The sequence below is a fragment of the Cyprinodon tularosa genome, unplaced genomic scaffold, assembly GCF_016077235.1.
Source record: "Cyprinodon tularosa strain WSP-4 unplaced genomic scaffold, ASM1607723v1 ctg93, whole genome shotgun sequence".
Lineage (NCBI taxonomy): Eukaryota > Metazoa > Chordata > Actinopteri > Cyprinodontiformes > Cyprinodontidae > Cyprinodon > Cyprinodon tularosa.
In genome coordinates, this window is record NW_024039707.1 from 404,554 (window position 1) to 424,967 (window position 20,414).

At 40.2% G+C, this 20,414-nt stretch overlaps 1 protein-coding gene across 1 annotated transcript in view; it reads left to right on the plus strand.

Moving 5' to 3' along the window:
• The first annotated feature begins 7,327 nt into the window (after positions 1 to 7,327).
• Positions 7,328 to 20,414, plus strand: part of ppp1r14bb (protein phosphatase 1, regulatory (inhibitor) subunit 14Bb) — a 31,913-nt gene continuing 18,826 nt past the window's right edge. Inside the window, exon 1 of the mRNA XM_038274771.1 lies at positions 7,328 to 7,929. Within this exon, the coding sequence (XP_038130699.1) occupies positions 7,729 to 7,929 (201 nt within the window). The 5' untranslated portion in view covers positions 7,328 to 7,728. The remainder of the gene's footprint in view (positions 7,930 to 20,414) is intronic.

Genomic DNA, 20,414 nt, shown 5'->3' on the forward strand with positions numbered 1-20,414 from the left:
CAACTTAATTGAACACATTTATCCACCTAAATATAAAAAAAACTGAGACTTTATGTGAAAAGTTAGATAATGAGCTCTAGTGAAAGAGCCTTTAATGCAGTTAGTGAAAGCTGTGATCCTGTGGAGGTATTTTGCATTTGCTTCCTCTAGGTCATTGCTCATGTTTTTCCATCTTGAGATTGTGTTAACACATACACACACCAACACACCTGTATGATCCTAAGCTGCAAACTGCTAAACTCCCTCTTCAAAAGCAGTGCTAACACTGATAAAGTTTTGTTAAACAAAGGCACTGAGTAGCAGTCCGTCTGGCTGCACACATTTTACTTTAAATTCCAACATTGTACCAGGATTGAGTTGTATTGCCTGACATAAGAGAAGTGGAATAAGGTTTCACTCCCTCCAAAAAAACCTTCAGCATACAGAAAATGTAATAAAACCCTTCCAGTCCTAAAAGAAAACCTGTTAGACGCAACAAAGGAGCCAAGACTGAGGCAGAGACAAAACAGAACTAAACACGCAGGCAGGGATACAATAGTTAAAAAAGGGATCTGCACATCTTTATAAACCAAAAAGCCCTTTTAACCTCATTCCAATATCTACTGTAAAATATCTGTCAAACTTTTAAAAGAAGCTCTTTGTTATTTGTATTTTTAACTTTTATAATGAAGGGGAAAAAAACATAGAACCTGTTTAAAAGAGGGTGCATACATTTGTCTTGTATTGGACGCTGATATTTGGGGAAAATGACGTTATACAAAAACAAATGATTTCAGAAAATGTAAAACCTGTGCCTGTCATAATACCTGTATTTGAAAAGGCTCATTGGGTTTTTAATCATGATATCAGGAGTGTTTCATTTGCAGGTTGCAGAAATGTTTTCTAAAAACCAAATTATATGAATTTGTTAGAAACTTTTTATCAGACATTTATTCGTATAGCCCTTTAGATAAGGCAAAAAAATCAGAAGGGACACCATATCTGAGCAAATAAAGAAAATAGTTGAACTTTGACTTAAAAAGACCAAGTTTAGACAAAAGATATGGTGGAAGCTGATTCCAGAGTCGGTGGGGCGCTACAGACTCACCCCTATATAGGTACTGTCTGGTACAAATAGAATAGCTTAAAAACCTGGATGAATAAAGCGAGGAGGCAATGCTTTAAAAAACAACAAAGGTTTTAAATATGCTAAAAAATTAAATAAAAAAAAACGGAAGGCAATGTAATGAAAACAAGAGGTGAAAAAAAAACAGCTGCTGCTGTCCTGAACAAGCAGGGGGCGACTGGGGAATGATTTGGGGACATTGACATATAGAGGCTCAGTAGTGGAACATGATAATGGAGTGAACAGCCTTCTCCAGCTCATGTTTGTTTGAAAAAAAAGGTCTTGACTTTAATTAGAAGGCATCGATGATAAAAGCCAGACTGTACCACAGTCCCAGTTGGATATGAACCCTTGGCTAGTGACACAGCTGCTGAATTTAGCAGCATTCTGAGCTGAATGGCTCAGTCAAAGTAAAGACACAAATTCAGTCGAGTTTCTATGGCTTGAGACTAGATGCTTAAATGGATGCTCTGAGTTTAGCCTGCCAAAGCTTTTAAGGACATGGGTTAGAAGAACTAGGAAAGTGGCGGCCTAGCGGTTAGGGCATTGCACTTGGAATCCAAAAGTTCTGACCCTAAGCTGACCCTTAACCCCTCACTGCTCCCTGGGCGCTGCACAATGGCAGCCCACTGCTCCCCAAGGGGATGGGTTAAATGCAGAGAGTGAATTTCATTGCCCTGTACCTGTGACACTGTAATGACGAAAAAATAAACCTACAGCTGTAACTGATGCAAAAGGTGCAGTACATGTTTTACAGAATCAACTTAGAATAGACATACATTCCACTACTTTTATTATGCAGAAAGGTTGAAACCCATGCACCACTTTCGATGGTGGTTTTTCCAAGTCTATTCTCTTTTGCCTTTGACTTTCTAGTTGGAAACAAAAGTAATACAGGGAAAGGGGATTTTTTTAAGGCAAGGCAATTTTTTTGTGTAGCACAATTCAAAGGGCTTTACATGAATTACATGAATACGTGAATGAATAAAGGCAATCTAAAATGAAAGCAGCTAGTAGAGCAAACAAACAGTTATGAAGTGAATGGAGGTGTTGTTTTAAGGCGTTTTGCAGAAGGAAGTAAACGTTCAGCTCTCTGTTTAATGTATAAATGCTCATCCCTGTTGTAAAATATAAGCTGGTAGAGGTTTTGCCCTAGAGGAGAACAAAAAGTAGCAGAGGTAAAGAGCCAAAGTGCAGCAATTCCCAAATGTTTAAGAGAAGAAAAACCTCCCATCCTCTCATCTTTCCTACTTCTTTCACTGTCCTTTTCTCTCTGTCCAGCAAAGGGCCAAATTTTTCTCTCCGACGCAACACCAAGGACTCACAAAGACACATTGTGTAAAAAAAGAAAGACATATTCAGTGTCTCCTCCACACTCTGCCCTCTCCATACAAGCACACAACATATCCAGTGCAAGCTCTGGTTTCAATGGGAGAGGCCTGACTCAGTCAACAGTAGCAATAAAAACTTGATCAGATTGCTCTCGGCGGTGCAGAGATTTTGGCGTGCAGTCGCTGACAGTTTTTACTTGGAAGCTGGATCTGTCTCCACAACACAGCAGGATTATTGTCAGTTGTTTTGGAGAAAAGTACTAGTGGGCGTCCATGCTGAGAGTCGATTATAGCTATTCCCAAAAAAGAACACCCATTCAATGACAATACAGAAGACTAGCAATGTAATATTATTCATTTGCAGCTGTGCTGAGCTGATATCTCTTCCAAATGCCCCAAAATGTTCTTAGTGACATGGATTTTTCCCTTTTTGGTTCTCACGGTCCAAATGAGGCACGTCTTTTAAATAAATACCGCCATCTAGTGGCTGCAGAGCAGCTCTACATCATCTTTGATGCTTGTAAAAAGCAGGTTTGTGCAACAGTTAGGAATGTCGACAAACTGGTTTCATCTGTGTTGTGAGCGCATGCAGAGGCTGTAGGCTGCAGACACATGCGCACAAATGCATAAATCAGCGTTATGTACACATAAATCAAAGTAAGTCACCGAGGTGCAAGCACCAACAAGGGCACTCCTGCATGAAGTGATAGAGATAACAAACACAGGAAAAGGCATCTATTTAATAGAGAAGACAAGACCTTTCTGACATGAATAGTCTGTGGGACAAATCTGTCAAACTGTTTCCCACAGTGTGGACACAGAAACTGAGTACTGGCTCCCTCTAGCGGATGGAACATTAACATCTGGTGGAGAACATGAACTAATTCTGGACTTTTTTTAAGGGTAAGTAAAAATAAGATGAAAACAATATGAATCTACATTTTATTCCTGCAGACTAACAAACACATTTTTATTTTAATTACCCGAGTAAATAATAAAATAACAGCTTCTATTTTATTTAATTTATATCCTAAAAGCTGTCCAAACCTACCTGGCCTCAATAAATGGTTATGCCATTTATACATCTTTTTAGATTTTGCCAGTCTTTTTTTCAGATTTTTATTTTACTTTAGCTATATTGTAAGGTTTTAGGCATGGACGACCTGCCTTAGAACTCACCACAACTTCAGAGGCAAGTTCAGACTTTTCTGCTAATGTAGAAATAAATAAATAAATATAGTAGTAATAGTATAATATACATACTATATATATATATATATATATATATATATATATATATATATATATATATATATATATATATATATATATATATATATATATATATATATATATATATATATATATATATATATATATATATATATATATATATATATATATATATATATATATATATATATATATATATATGTGTGTGTGTGTGTGTGTATGTGTGGCCAGTCATTTAGGTCCTATATAAACAAAAATGTCCCAGACCATCATACCCTCATGTGATGAAATGCTTTGTTAGTTTTTTTTTTACCAGCAGTAACATGGCCCTACGATAATTTCACTTCTGTCTCCTCAGCTTTTGATAATCAAACTGTTTTTGGCTATACAACACAGGCCTTTGTGCTCCGATAGTTAGTAGTAGTTGGTGAAATTGGGACTACAGCATTTAAGAAAAGAACTACAAAAAAGCAGAGCTACCTAAATGTAAATAAAGACTGGGGCTCTCCGTTATAAAACCCTAAACATGTGAAGGTACATTTGCATGTGTCACATAGAGTACATTCGAAGAAATAATGGGTTTTTGCTGAACTCTGTAAGGTGGCAGTTTTGTCACACAAAGGATTGTGGGACCTCCTTGGGGCGGCTAGGAATGTCAGCAGGTCCCTATGCTAGATAATTGGGCACTAGGAAGCATACCGCTCCCTAGTCCTAGCTCCTTCCTTACTGCCAGCACTATTCAGAAGGCACTTATTATGGCATGCCCTGAAGCACTTCCATCATGGCTTAAGTGTCCTTACTGATTTAAAGTATTCCAATTAAGCCATTATTTCTTCTTGAACTGGGTGTGACAAATGCAGGTATGCAGCTACACAGCTGCATACCTGCATGCTGGTTTTACAGAGAGCTTAAGTTGTTTGCTAGATTATCAAAGTTTAGTATTTTTTGTCCTTTTTTGAAAGAACATCAATGGAAGAACAATCATTTCTGTTACGTAATCATGTCTGACATCCAGAAGGGTATATGCCAGAGGGATTCAGCACAACTGTTCAGAGCTGCTTTCTAGCCACCACAGTGTCCCAACTGTTCCAACGAAAGGTCAATAAATAGTAGCCAGGAACAAGAGGTAGGGGCTAAACTTTGCTGTAATCAGATGGCAGGTTTATTCAAGTGGCTGCTAAAATATATGACATCATTAGGAGATTGTGACCTTCTTCATTGGATATTAAAGGACAGAATGTTGCTGTTTGCATTCACTGCAACTAATGATGTTTGGAAAGACCCTGGAAAATATTTTGTGTGATGCTTCTGAGACTTATATTACTAATATGCTGAGCTCAGTTACTGCTGCCTGCTAATGAGCTACATAATTCTTTTCTTGTAATTATTCCTCACTTTTCATGTTGAAGGCACCATTGGGTGCACATCAACTGACAGAATGAACTGGGATGTTCATAATAAATATTTCCCCTGAGCGTGCAGGTTAAATGGGCTATGGGGCATAAAGGTTAAGGGTAGCTTTGTAGGAAAAATCCTTAACCTTTTTACAATAGCAAATGATTGCATGTAAACATTTTATTTTCTGCACCATTGGAGTCTTTTGATGGGTTTTCTCAAGATATTTAGGCCAAATAAGGCACCAAGACACACGTTTCATCTCTTCCTTTATTCTTACTCTGCCATCTGCAGAGGATTGTCTCTCATTCAAATATGCTGCTAAAAATGTTCCAAGTGACAAAGAGAAATGTATGATATTGCAGTATGTTAGTTGAGTATATTTTGCAGAAACATGGATGAAAAACTACGAGCGTGCTGGCCTGTGTGTGTATGCTTACTCAACTGTAAGTTTCAGACACCCCAACTGAATAATTCAGGTTTCATGTCTTGTTGCCATGGCTGTCTGTGAAATTTGCCTTGTAGGACATACATGTTCACCCCACCCCCACCACACACAATAATATGAGAAAGTTTACAGATGTGAACACCCCCAGCTGAAATACACACAGACCAATGAGAGAAAGAAGTGAGAGACAGCGGTTGCGATTCACTCTCTCACCGTCTCCACCTCCTCCCTGGCTCCTGTTGTTGTTCAAACTTTAATCAGCTCATCCATGCTGGAGGCTTCCCCGCTGTTGCAACACAATGGGCCCAGTGTGAAGAACAGCAACGTGTTTCCCCTTTTAACACCTTATCACTGCAGTCATGGCTTGCTCATGAATCAGAGTTTAATTTCAAAACCAACTCTGAGGCAGGAAAATCCAGTTGTTCTCACTGATTCTTTAACTGTTGCTCATATTGTAATCTTAGGAGAGAGAGAAAGGTTACTTAATACTTTGGAAACATGAAGTACTTGGTCTTAAATTCAAGTCAAGTATGAGATGAAGATGTGAAACTTTAACATACAGCTCACACATTCTTGATTTGGCATGCTATCATATGGAGGTAAGCTGGGCCCATAAAGTTTTTTTTTTCTACCAGCTTTTATTGCCACAAGTACAGAGCAATGAAATGAACTCTCTGCATTTAACGCATCCCCTTGGGGAGCAGTGGGCTGCCACTGTGCGGCACCCAGTGAGCAGTGTGGGGTCTTAGCTATGCAAGCCCTCTTTAAAAAAATCTTGTAGGGCGTATTCATCAGGGTACATCTGGGCTGTAGTTACTCTGTTTAACCCATGTCATGTATTTTATTTAGGGCTGAAACAATTAATTGGTTTAATCAATTACTGAAACATTGTCAACAAATTTAGCAATCGATTGATAGTTAACTGGAGTATAGAGACCTAAAACATGTTTTAGCCCACAGAGCGACCCACTTAGAGCAGGAATTATACCAAAATTGTAAAAATAAATTATAAACATTTTGCATTTTAGATAAAACATATTTTCATCTGTCAATATTCTCCATCCAGAACTCCTCTACTGCTGCATCAGCGCTGTATTGTAAATTATAAACATGTTATTCACATCTAATTGTTGGTAGGGACAAGTAGGTCGGTCCAAAATGTTGGTAGGGACATGTCGCTATGGTCCCTATACTTTAATAATCCCAGGGCGAAATTGCTTTCGTTACATCACTTTATATGTATAGAGTGACTATAGGGCCAGTTTGATGTAACACAATTTCATACAATATATTTAATTAGGGGGTCCCCGCTCCATCTCCCCGTCAGTTTGGGGGTCCTTGACCTGGAAAACGTTGAAGACCCCTGCTTTAAGTCATTTCTTCAGTTTTGTAGCCATTTAAAGCTTTGATTTAAATTAACTCCAATTCCAATCTTGCTCTTTTGGGGGGAATGTTGTCCTAGTGGTTAGAGCAGTACTCTTGTGCTCTGAGAAGGTTGCAAGTACCCGGGTTTGATCCCCACTCTGGGTCCCTGAGCAAGACCCTTAACCCCACACTGCTCCCTGGGCGCCGCATAATGGCAGCCCACTGCTTCCCAAGGGGATGGGTTAAATGCAGAGAGTGAATTTCATTGCTTTTTACTTCTGACAATGTAATGAAAAAGTTTCATTCTATTCCATTGCCTATTTTTTGGAAGCTTCAACTCACTCTGCTGAGAAAGACTCAGTGAACGACTTTAACACAATCCGGCTCTTTATAGATCTGATCCAAATGAGCCGGATCCCGGAAAAGGATGCGGAAAGCCCACAGCGCTGCTCTCCCAGGGCCAGCGAAGAGGGATTCGTCTTTGTACTCAAGCAGAGTAGTTGAAGTCAGCTCTGTCTCCACTGCCTTCCTTTTTTTTTTTTAAAGAAGCAGGGAGTCTAAATGCTGGAAATATCCCTATAAGCCGGTTACTAGTCCACTTTAACCACAGTAGACGGTCTGTTGTATTGTTTTGTGCAAGCGGACATCCCTTGTTATATCTTTTTGAGCCCTTTTGGACGACAAAAGATTTCCTTTTTTTCCCCTTACCGGGTGGATTTTTAAGTCATACAGAGAAAATTCATACAGTTGCAACACATCCCTCTCGTTTTTTCTCCTTTTTTATATTTCCACACCTCCATACAGGGGGGTGGGGGGTCTATTTTTTAAAGTCATCCTTTAACCGAGCGACAATGGCAGCTGTAACGAGCCCGGAGACCAGCCCTCAACCGCGGGTATATTTCCAGACGCCGACCGGCACCACGGAGGAACCGGAGCCCCCAGTCAGGAAGCAGGGACGGGTTACCGTCAAATACGACCGCAAGGAGCTGAGGAAGAGACTGAACCTGGAGGAGTGGATCATCGACCAGCTAACGGACCTCTACGACTGCGAGGTAAAACAAGAACCGAACAGAACCCATCGATCAGACCCCCCTGCTGTACTAACTATTAATCAATACCGATTTAAACCCGATACCGAACCAACGGTCCACTAAGAAACCCGATTAAGACGTTACTCGTTTATTTTGGCCTGGCTTTGTTCACTTCTCAGCTCAAAATGGGGAAAAACCGGGGAGATATGTCTGTTTTCATGTCACAAGAGACAACAAACTCTAAACAAGTAATTCATAATTGTATTTAGGTATATTTATTTTTGGTTGTCAGGAGAATTGGCTTCAAGCTTCTCATCCTGTCTCCTACAGGTTGGCTAAATGTGGCACATGGTGCTTTATAGCCTCGTGGTGAAGCTGGCAGCATGGCTCTTTGTTCTGATTGGCTGACACAGGTTTAAAGCACACCTGTTAATTTTTTGAAATTAGTAGATTTTGTTAGTCTGTTCTAAATATTCTGTTGTGAGAAGGGAATTAGTTAGTCGATTCCAAGAAAATAAATTAATTAAATATACAAGATATTTTGGACAAACTTTCTACTTCTAAATGTTTTTATGTATTTAATGAATTACCTTAGGAAAACGAAACTGATTACAAGAATCTAAGATTTATTAACTTAATTATTATAATTTTATTTATTTATTTTCTTTTTGTTTTGTGGGAGAATGTATATATAGCATCCCGATCCACACTCCATTCCAGTAGATGGCAGTAATGCACATCAATAAGTTACTCGCCAACCGCCATTAGAAAAGAAGAATAGCTGCAGATTTTCTCACCCTTTTCTTATCTTATTTTTCCTAGCTCTCATTTACATTTTTTATTTTTAACTTTATAGTATTTTAATGTAGTCTTAACTTTTAAAGCAAATACCACGTCAAAGGAAAAGGTTGTTTGTTTGGGTTTTTCATTGCAGAATTTTCTTTTCTTCTTTTTTATGCTTTTCAGTTTATTCTGTATCATCCATCCCTATTTCCCTATTTCTTTCTTCTCTGGGACAGAGTGGGCACAGGCAAGTGAGATTAACCTTTTTACAGGCTATTGTAGTACATAGAAACACCCAAAAATTGAGGAGTATCTTTTATGCATATTGCAGACTTAAGTTAATATGATAAAGCATCATATTTAGTATTTATTTAGAGTGAGTGATGCTACGTTGACAGAGAACTGAGGTTTTTTTTCCATCATAGAGAAGCTGTAAGATCACAATTTTAAGACTGAATCTCAGCTGGGCTCCCTGATCAAGACCGCATTCCTCCGACCTGTCTCTCCCTAACTGTTAGCCACAGCTAAAGGTGAGTCCTAACAATGAGTTGGACGGGTGCGTCTGATGATAGGGGTCTGGTTCAGTGACTCTGGTCCCTCCAGCTGAAATGTTAACTGGACATATAACCATCAGGAGCATCCTCCTTCATGCTTCACCTCATCAGACCCTCGGTCACAGCGACACTTGAAGATCCGTGCAATTGTTGTGATGTAGCCCGGAGGGGGTGGCTGTGTGGCGTATAATGCTGCCGTCAGTAGTTGGTAAGCTCGTCTCCTGTCCACTGAGCTGGCATTGACCCACATTCTATTCCCGGTGCTGGGGAGAAGGAAGATTTAGAAGGGCTCAAGAATCCCTATGAGTAATTCATGGAAGTAAAGGATGGGCCAGAGTTTTACAGACCTAAGACCAGGTTCTATGGTGACGCTGGTGTTACACTAAGAAATGGTCGATACTCGTCTCTTTGGTCCTCTAGCTTGTTTAACACTTAGTATCGCTTCTCTAAATTAGTTTTGGGGTCAAAGGTCGACAATTGGTGCATTCACAGTGCTTTCCTGGTCCAGAGATCAGTAAAGAAAATGAACACTTTTCTTTCACTCTTAAGGCTGATTTATACTTCGAAACAAGGATGTCTGCGTAGGAGTCGTGGTGAACGCAGAGACGTCCCCGCCCCTGCCGCAGACACTCTGTTGCACCTCTCCCAAATTGTAGGTGACTGCAGACAGGAGGCCTCTGATTGGTCAAATCTGCATTTACTCTACTATCATTAATATACACAGCAACACCATTTAACTTATTTAGTTCCTTCAGTTCTATGTTGCTATGTATGGTATTGGGCGATTTGCTCAGCCTAGTTTGGGTTTGAAAAACAGGATCTCTATAGGCAAGTCATAAAAATCCAATAAATATATTTCAAGGTACCAAAACAAAAACACCTAAACACCCCCTGTGTCTGACATGAACATGCTAAAGGTAAATGAAGGACTGGCTTCTAAAGGTAATCCTCTAATTAGCGACGGCCGAACTGTCTGCTTGCGATGTCAGTGAACCCAGTTCTGTTGTCTGCGATGCCTTTTGATTCTCCAGACGACGTCCATCCCGTCTCTGAAGGACCTCTCTGTGTAGACTGGACATGTCCTGTGAAATGACACCGCTGACAGAAAGCCAGCAGAGGGGATTAATGGGACCTTAAGAGGATCAACATGCTTTGATTTTTCTGCCAATGTTGGGTTAATATGATCATCTACAGACGCTCTATTGTTACACAAAAATGCACATTTTGGCAGCTGAACTGTTTAATCTGCTCAATCATGGATGTTTTAATGCACAGAAAATCTGTGTGGTTATTCAAGCCTTAAACAGGTGTAGAGGGCTAAAAAAAAGGTTCACAAAAGCACCATGTCATCTCATACTAGCAGTTATGCAACAATATTGTTATATTTTATACCTTCTCACATTCCCAATTCGCTGCCTATTTTTGCCGTCCATCCCCTGTGGTTTCCCCCTCTTCATTGTCCTGATCTAGTCTGTGCCGAGGCTGTTAGACAACAAAGAGATTAATTTACAGTCGGTTCACTGATGGAGACACACTGGGCTCAGCTAGAGTGGGAGATGTGAAGCACGTGCAACCCAACATTGTAACTGAAGAGGCATGTTTAGCAGGTCAGAGGCACCCTGGTTTTATTTTAAACAAAAACTCACTTTTTCACTTTACTCTTATCCTTATTATGAGCTTATTAATCAAAGTATGTTTTCTAATATTATTTTAATTGAATATACTACAATAAGACTGTTAAAATATACTCCAATGTGTTCAGAAGGGAATTAATTTGGTGCTATTTAACATTCATATAATCATAGCAAAGATGCTGCAAGCAGCCAGCCGGGTGGTTCCTGCCAGCCAGCTCGTCAGCTACTCATCCAGCCACTCAGCCAGAGTTGCTATGGGTATTTAGTGAGGAATCACAGCATAAATCCATGGCAACAAGGCTTGCTAAATGCTTGCACTGGTTAACCGGGCTTTAAAGAGTACAACCTGCTTCTGGTTAGCTAAGGAAAACCTGGTAAGGTTCAAACATGTGCAAAAATGAAGCTCCAGGTTTTTATTGATGCAGTGTTATAATTAGCTAATCTGTAAAGGAGAGTGTTGAAAAATCCAGCAGAGATCTACTCCAAAAGAGTTGTAGCGGTAATTGCAGCAAAAACAAGCATGCCTAAAAAAAAATGTTTGCTCAAGTTTATTGGATGTTTTTGCTGCAAACAGTTTAACTTTTGAGGGATGAATCTGGATGTCAGCACATGCATCACTAAAATCTTCAGCAGGAACAACCAAGCTCAGACAGACTGGATAAAGAGTGTCTGTAGATATGAGTTTTAAAGTTTGACCAAAGAATTTGTAGTGGATCTAGGTCTGGACTTTGGACATTCTAAGGCATAAATATACAATGAACTGCTAAACCAAAGCTGTTTGTTTATGGCTGTTCATGTTTAAGGGCGGATTATGTTTCTGCAGGTGCACACATCAAATCTCGCTTGCGTCTGGTCGCGAACCAGTTTTGTTGGTATGCTTCTGCAATGGCAGTCTGGAATTTCTAGGGACGCACAGCGGTTTCCCGCCAAAGAGCAAGGGGGAGCCTAATTGAGAACTTGCGAGAACTTCGGCGAATTGTCACAAAAACTTCTTCGGCGGCGCCGGTGGGAGTGTTTATTTTCTAAATCAATAATGGCGAGTCTGGAAGATATCACGGTCACAGAGATGGATCTAGAGTTGCTAAACAGGTTCTGTTAACAGAGTTGGCAAAAAGACAAAGGAGGACCATTGTTGTTACTCCTCGGCTTTTAAAAATGGCGCACCCCGGAACCAAATCGAGAAGGACGACCACACAGACAGCCGGAAAGGTATACCAAGGACCAATCACAGCTCCTTTTTGTCTGCGCACCTCCGGTTGAGGTCTACGCGGTTTTGCAACTGTCCGACACCCGGTCAGGATTTTTTTGAGGTGCGCGACGACGGTTGCAGAACCTCTGTACAGAGACAGATTTGACGGTTGCAGAGGCTATGCGTCAGAAGCATAAATTGGCCTCTAGGTTGTGCTGCTGGAATGTAATCCCCTACCGCTGTCCCACTTGTTTTTATTTTCTAAACTCTAACAGTAAAGAAATCCCCACAGCATGATTCTGCCACCAATATGTCTCTTCATGGGGTCAAGGTTGATTCTATAGACAAAAACATGCAGAGGAAAGTGCGTTATCTTAGCAGAACACCTTCCTCTGTTTAGTAAGGTGCCTTTAGAAGGTGGTTGTTTGCCTAGGATTAAATCTTACAGTTACTGGAGATTAATACAACTAAATATCACACTTCCAGGTCTTTAGGTTGCATACAATGTCTAAACTGTGTATGATTTTTACATTCACGCCACAGTTGCACTGCTATCACATAAAAAATCCTGATATAACTGGATTTGTGGTGTAACTTAATGTTTCAGAGGGGATGGAAGGTACCGTGAGAACCTGTTTGGACCTTCGTTCCAGGTGCTGTTTATGAAGAGGTGCCTCAGGCTATCTGATAGGTCTGTTATGGTTTTGTGGAGTGGGAACAGCTGCAGCAGAGCACCCAAAACCCACATTCCCCAATCTCTTTGTTTATTTTTAAACTCAGATACGTTAGCTTGAAACCAGAAACCCTGAGCTAGCAGATAACAGGCTGGCAGGACTTCTTTACACTCCGCTGGTTCATAAATATTGTCCACATTTTGTCATCCATTGTCAGGCCTCCACTCTATTAGTGGTTTTGTGTACAGGGTGCTAAGTGATATGCTTTTAGTAGATTAATACAATTTCCCCCTCACTTGTTGCAGCTTTTCTATGGCAACTTCTATGTTAACTTTGTACATCTCTTTAAGAACGTATTGCCTCTCGGCCTGCTTTTATTCTACTTCTCCAAAAGCAACCAGTAGCTGCACAGTTAACGGACGTACGAGTGGGAGGGAACGGTCTCTAAACTCCAGGGTCCAACGTGGCCACACAGTCTCAGATGGGAATACGAGTGAGAACAGAGGCAGGATTGGTTAGGAGGAATGCGACGGAAGAGGGGAAGAGAAGGGAAATATGAGGGGATGGAAAAAAAGAAGAGAGAGAAGGAGTAGGAGGAGGTCTGAGAAGGAGAAAGTGTTTCTGTGACCGTGTAGCAGCATTCTGGAGAGGACAAAAAATGAAATGGTATGAAATCTAGAAAGGAAGCACTTCTTTTTTTTTTTGACCACCGACCACATCTCCTGGAGAGCAATAATATATTTCCTGTGCATAAGTCTTTCTGATCTGGTTAATAAACCTGACGGGAAGGTATGGCCTTATCCAGCCTGCATAAATCTGATTTATCTTTCAAGATTTCCCCCAAATGAGTCATTAGCAAGGGCGAATATTAGAACCTTTAGTCTGTGTGCTGTGAAGGGCTTTAGTTTGTCTCTTTATAAAGTGATTACCTTCTTGCTCTGTGCTTCATTGTGTATACAAGGATCACTTAATGCCAAAGGCTTTGGAAAATTAGGAGTGTTGAAATCCTGTTGGAGCGCTCCACTTTAACCCAGCTGAACAGATGAAGAACGAGTTGTGAGTCATTAGATGATACATTTTTAAACACATAGACTGCTGGCCAGATTTAGTGGCATAAATTTAGGGTTTGTAAATGAATAAAAAAGCCTTAAAACAAAAGTATTTTTCATTGCCACTGCACTATTTCACATTACAAATGTAGGCCTTAGAATTGCTTATGTTTAGCTGAGAGAATAAAGCTCTATGTTTAAAATGCTTTCAGCTAATAGCTCTGGGTTATTGTTGTATAAACGGTGAACTACCAGAATCCCCTTCTACTTTAAAGAGTTAATGTTATTATCTATTCAAAAAAAGTCCCAAAGGCCTTTGGAAGAGAAACAGGCCCTAGGATCATCTTCTTAACTTCATAGAAGATGACTTTCTGTCAGCTTTTTCTAATGTGCACTTTAAAGTATCTCATCAGAAAAGCTGGATGAAAAAGCCAAATTCCCTCCAACATGCAAAAAGTTTCTGTTTGTCTGAAGGGTTTTTTTGGGGTTGCAGCTCTGACATAGTGAACTTTAACCTCACATGACTGGTTGGCTGTTTCTGTTGTCAGGGTCTTCCCAGATGTCACTATTATGGCGTAAACATGGTTGGAAAACATGGTAACCGTCACCATTATTTGCTGACATGTAAGAACAACTTGCCCAATAGCAACACATTCATTAAAACTGTCCTCCATTGCTGAAGTGGGGTCAGTGCACAGCCATGGGGGACGACGTATGTGGACAGTGATGTATGATGACAATAGGCTTTGCATCTCTTGGTTAATTTGCTTCATAACAAATGGAAAATCTTACAAAATGCTTAAAATTTGCATTTCAGTTGGATGACACCACGGCTAGTTAGAAGGAGATGCTCTTCCACATCTGCGAAACCATTAGCACCCCTTTAAGCCTTTCTCATGTTGTCACACAACAATTACAGACTCTAATGGAGATAAGCAATTTGCTTGAGGGTTAGTCTGATACATACTTTGATCAGAGCCACACAGTTTCCTCCAGGATTCTCCTTCCTTTACGGCCAAAAGCATTCCCTTCCACTTGGACCGGATGCACGATGCTGCCACCCCCATGTTTAATCATGGGGACGGTGTGTTTAGGGCCATTTGCATTTCTAAGCAAGAGAGTTTAATTTTTGTCTCATCCAACCAGAGAAACCCCTTTTTTGTTTTTTGCTGCAACCACAATACTGCATTTGAGACACTTTATTCTTTATAAGAGCAGATTTTTGGAGTTAACAACTCATAGAGGTCCTGTTGACAGATAGTCCTACCTGAGCCTTGGATTACTGCAGCTCTTTCAGGGTTCCCAAGGCACTCTGGTTTGCTTTTATTAAGGCTCTACCTGCCTCTTTCTTTCCATTTTTCAGATGGTAGTGTTGTTAAGGTAAAACCTAAATCCAACCAAAGCATTCAGTTCCAGTTAGTGCCTATAGAAATGTGGAAACTTCCCACATGAATATTTGTGTTAGTAGGACAGACAATACATTCTGTCTTACTATAGCCGCCAAACAAGCAGCTGACAATTTCATAGTGTCCAACAGTTGGTATGGAAACATGACAATCCCCCAATATTTCATTTTTGTTGTTTGGAAATGTTACAGTTAATAATTTTAAATATCTCTGAGAGATAATGGACACCACAATAACTAATGCATATTTTGAAAATCCACATTATGGTTTCATGGTAAGGTAATGCCACATCTTTAGAAGAAACTCATGTAATAAACAGGGAAAAGGAAATGTTACCCTTCCTATAGAAAAGTCAACAACAAAAGAGGAAACAAAGCTGACTGAAACAGATCACTTCACGTTTCAGCTAACAGCCCAGTGTCCCTCCTTCCTGTAAAAATAAACACCATCTCTGCATACAAATTATATTATATGAATAAGAATGCTCTCATGCGTCTTTGTTGTTATCTTGATTAGCATCTTAGTTTGCATTTTGAATCTGCTGGATCTCAAATATGAGCCAATTAAAGAAGCGATAGCCAAGGAAGAGCATCAGATGGTTTTTGCAGTATTCCCTTCAAAGCACGCACATAAGGGTCTGAATACCAATCAGTGTTGACCTGTTTCACATTAGGGTGACTACAAAGAGGGGTTGTTGCATAGCAGGACTGAAAGACCCCACTGTGTCTGGAAGCACCCACCACAAACACACACACTGATGGATGCACACACATGTTGCTAATAGGTTACATGTGGCCCTTCATGTTGAACACATAGTTGTCTTTCTCTGCCTGCAGGGGGGTGGGGTGTGACTCAGCAGAAGCCACAGGCTGACACAGTCACTTGACTGCACATTTTTTATTTTAAACGCTCAGTCGATATAGTGTGCTGTTGGAGATGAATGATTGCCAATGGTATTGTGAGTGAGGCAGACCTGCCATGTGTTTGGGTCAGTGTGTGAGTAAGACAGGAAGGAAGTCCAGAACGCCAAATAAGTCCAGAAGAGTTTGAAGAAAGGAGGAGCTGAGTCACTCGGGTGAATGTTTTAGTTTTCTTTCACAGGAAACATGTGCATGTGTATAAGGAAGCACAAACAGTCCATAAAGACATCAACATAGTCAGCTCTCCACACACAGTCTTTCCTGGTCAATGAAATTAATGTAGACATGTCAGCAGTTGTGTGATTAACTCAGATACCAAATCCATCTAACCTCTTTTTTTGTTTAACAGTAAAATTCAAATCAACTGACTAAATTAGCAAACAAAAAAAATTTGCTCGCTTGAGGCAATGTTTAACTCACAGGACTCATCAGCTGTTTCTGCAGCCATTAGCGTCTTGAATGCTGCACTACAATAGCAATTCTCCCCCAACGTCGCCAGACGGCATGAACCATTGCTGATATATCTGACAAGATAGTCAATAAAACTTCCCTGATTGCAACACATTTATTAAAACCTCTGTGCTTCAATGATCTGAGGTCTGCACTAGCCTGCTAACTCTACTTCCCGTCTACTACAGCCAAGTGTAACTTTAACATATGTAGACATTACTCTTTGCATTGCATTGTTAATTTGCTCCTCTGAATGGAAACGGGTCTAAAGCTTTTATTTAAAAGTTTTTTTTTTAATTTGGGTGATGGGTGATGGGGTTAGCCCAAGGGTCCAGGCCTAAGTCTGGTTCAGATGTACGTGTCCCATTCAGACAAAGCTTCCAACTTGGTAAATTGTAAATGAACTTTACTAATATAGACTTGAATGTTTTAAGTCAGGGAACTTGTCCAAAACGCTTTACACTACATTCAGTCATTCACCCATTCAAGCACATACACTGATGGTGGTAAGCTGCATTGTAGCCACAGCTGCCCTGTTGCTCACTGACAGAAGCGAGGCTACCATACACTGGTGCAACCAGGCCCTCGGCCACCATCAGTAGGTCTATTGTAGGTGAGGTGTCTTGCCCAAAGACACAAAGACACTGAAAGGCGGAACCGAGCTGAAACCGTCAACCCTTTGATTACAGGGCAAACTCCTCCGTCCAACGCTGCTGTTCTCCCTGTTAAAAGCTGCTCCTATAGTGGATAGCTAATCTACCACATTACTTCTCTGCCATAGCACCCATTTAAGTATAACCATCTGATCACTGGTACATTATGTAGACTCCACCATCCTTAACACACATCTCTAACAACATCATCTGCAGGCTTCAGGGTAGTAGGTTTGTTTTAGCATCTATTTTTCAGAAGCTATTGAATTTATTGGGGATTTTTACGTATGACATTTCATGTTGCACACATTTTTTGGCCTTTTTTCTCTCTTCTGTGTTCATTGTTACCATCCTGCTTCTCCATTGCTGCTTTTGCCTTCCTTACCTGTATTGTAGTATTAGTGCAACACAGATGAAGAAGCATTACTAGTATTACTATGACTATGGCAACTCCTCTATCTTTAGGTCATTTTACTTTTACACTAAAGCTTGTCTGTGCAGATACCTTATTAGACTTTGTGTGGATGTAATCTTAGTGGAGACTTGAACTGCTGGGTTGGACTGCTCCCTTTTACTAATCCTTGAGTTAGTAAAAGGGAGCAAATTCACAACTTTAAGATTAGCAAACAAACAACATGTATTTGCAACAGATGGTTTCCGAGGTGAGAATTGCACCAGAATTTTGTGGATTGAGAAGAATAAAAAACATAAGGAACAAAGTTCATTTATTGGTTTTCTATTTCTACTTTGGTGTTCAAATATAGATTTGCTCCTGCTCCTCCTAACTACTCTATGGAGCGCCATGAGATATTTGCTATTAGTTTTCCTCTTGTCAATAAAGTTGCTCTTGCATCACCCCCTCTCATCCTGCTTTTGGTATGCTGGGATGGGCAGGCATTCACACTGCAAGCTAACCATTCTACGATCTGGATGAGCCATGTCAAGACTGGCAGCTGTTGCTATGCCCGTGTATGATCACAGGATCCGTTTCAGGGTCATGGATTAGCTCCATTTTGGCACAATGTGCTCCAAAACTTGACTCTGGCACACTTAAAAACACCAAGTTTTGTTGTTAAACCAGTCAAGAAATAGTTCAGACTTTTCAAACCAATGCTAATCAGAACACAGTTATATAAAAAAAAGAATGCAACAGACTCTTAGAAGGCCTACATCACCTGCAGTTTTGTTTAATTGTAACAAAGAGATGTACTGGTCAACATAAATTGTTAAAGGCAGAAAAAGAAGGAGGAAGCCATTCAGAAAGGGTCCAAAGGTCAGGAATTAAAAGACTAACACCTTCTGCACCTGCTATACCGCTACACCATGCACTGCACCACAGGCGGGACACTTTAGCCAAGCTTTGAGATCTTACTCCAGCAATTAGAACACCTAACATTAAAAAAATGTTTTCCAAATGTTATCTTTTTCCATGACTAAATAATCCAAAGCTCACAAGGATGCAACACAGTGACTTTGCTATTCAACCTTCATGTTAGCTTCTAAAAAGTCAAAACCAGTCAGATTTAATTAAGCTAAAATATATTTTGCCTACTGTATCAATCTGTCTGATCAGCTGTAATTCATCAGTACTCTATATAAATCTGACAGAGACGGGAGTAAGCTTTTAAATTTCTCAACAGGCCTCTGCAGCAACTACAAACTCCTACTCTTTTCTCGGTCGCTATAATAAAATTTAAACAATGCAGCTTTGCATACATGGTGTACATTTTAAGCAGCAGTTAATGTTGCCCAATCATTGAAAATATTCTTTAAAGTTTGACCTCCATTAGCTAGTTTTAGAAGCAAACTTCTTATGCATGCTTGAGACCATCCCCTTATTAATGTAAAATAAAATGTAGGAGATAGAGCATGATAATTGGTGGTTGTGTTAGATACAGTAAGCATCTAACTTTGTCTTGTTTGTCAGATGACTTGACATGTGCTCCTCTGTCAGTCGTTGAAAGGGTGTCTTGTACAAACTGATTGTCTGACACCTTTCCACCATGTTAACGCTTCTGTATTACATTTCAGCTGCATCTGAAGCAGCCATTCAAGCCTCTGTCACGTTGCAGTGTTTAGAGGGTGCCATGAAGCGGTTCTAGGTCAAAGCTTAGAAGTTACAGTTTCAAAAAAAGTATTCATACAACCTCAATCTTCAATGTATTTCATTTAAATTTTATAAAAGCAGTGGTTCATTAATAGCAAAGTGGTGAATTAAGAGTTTGAGGAAAAGTTTTAAATGCTTTTTCAAAGGTTTTCATAAATGAATATCTCAAAGCTGTATTATAATGCCCCTAAACAAAGTGTAAATAAAGGCCTCATTAGATATCACCTCTTTAGAAAATGAAGTTGGAAAAACCTAACGATGTGTATCCACCAGAACACAGTACCTCTTAGAAAAGTGGGAGCATGATGCTATGTGACTGCTTTATCTTCAGAAGGGACATAAAAGCTGTTCAGAGGTGATGAGAGAGAGATGGACCTAACTGACAAAGCTACTAGCAAACCTGTTGGATTGGAGACTCGACCAGAAATTAACGTCCCGGTAGGACTGCTACCCTAAGAGTACAGAGAAAGCTACAGTTGTGCAGTTTTTAAAGGGGTCATAGAATGCAAAACAGAGTTTACATAGTCATAGATTAATTAACGATAGTTCAGTGGGTGAAATTGATGTACAGAGAAGTTCAAACCCCAACAAAGCACCAAATTGATGTAGATTCGGGGATGTTGCCTTATTTGGGGGGGGTTTGAAGTGGCCTATGTCCGCTGGACAAGGGGTCGGGTTTGGTTGCTACGTCCCCCGCTGGCTCGCTGTTTTGACTACATGCTGCACTGCAGTCGACCAAAATCCCGGATTTTGAAATTGCCCCCGGACATTTTTTTAGGTATGAGAAGTAGGACCTGTCCAGGAAAAAGGGGACGTCTGGTCACCCTACCATATCAACAATTTGATGTTTCAGTGAGTGAGTGCTTGTTGCTATGATGCGTCTTTGCTCGGCAGATTCGCTCGTTGTAAACCAACCAATCAGGGCACAGCTCATCTAAATATTCATGAGCATACCATAAAAGGAAGAAAACCTGTCATTTCATTCTGAGGCTTTTAACCAGGCTTGCATTAGGGTTCATAGAACAGCAAATATGCCATTTTCAGCCCAACCAATGTTACACATCCTATTCATAGACCTTAAAGACCA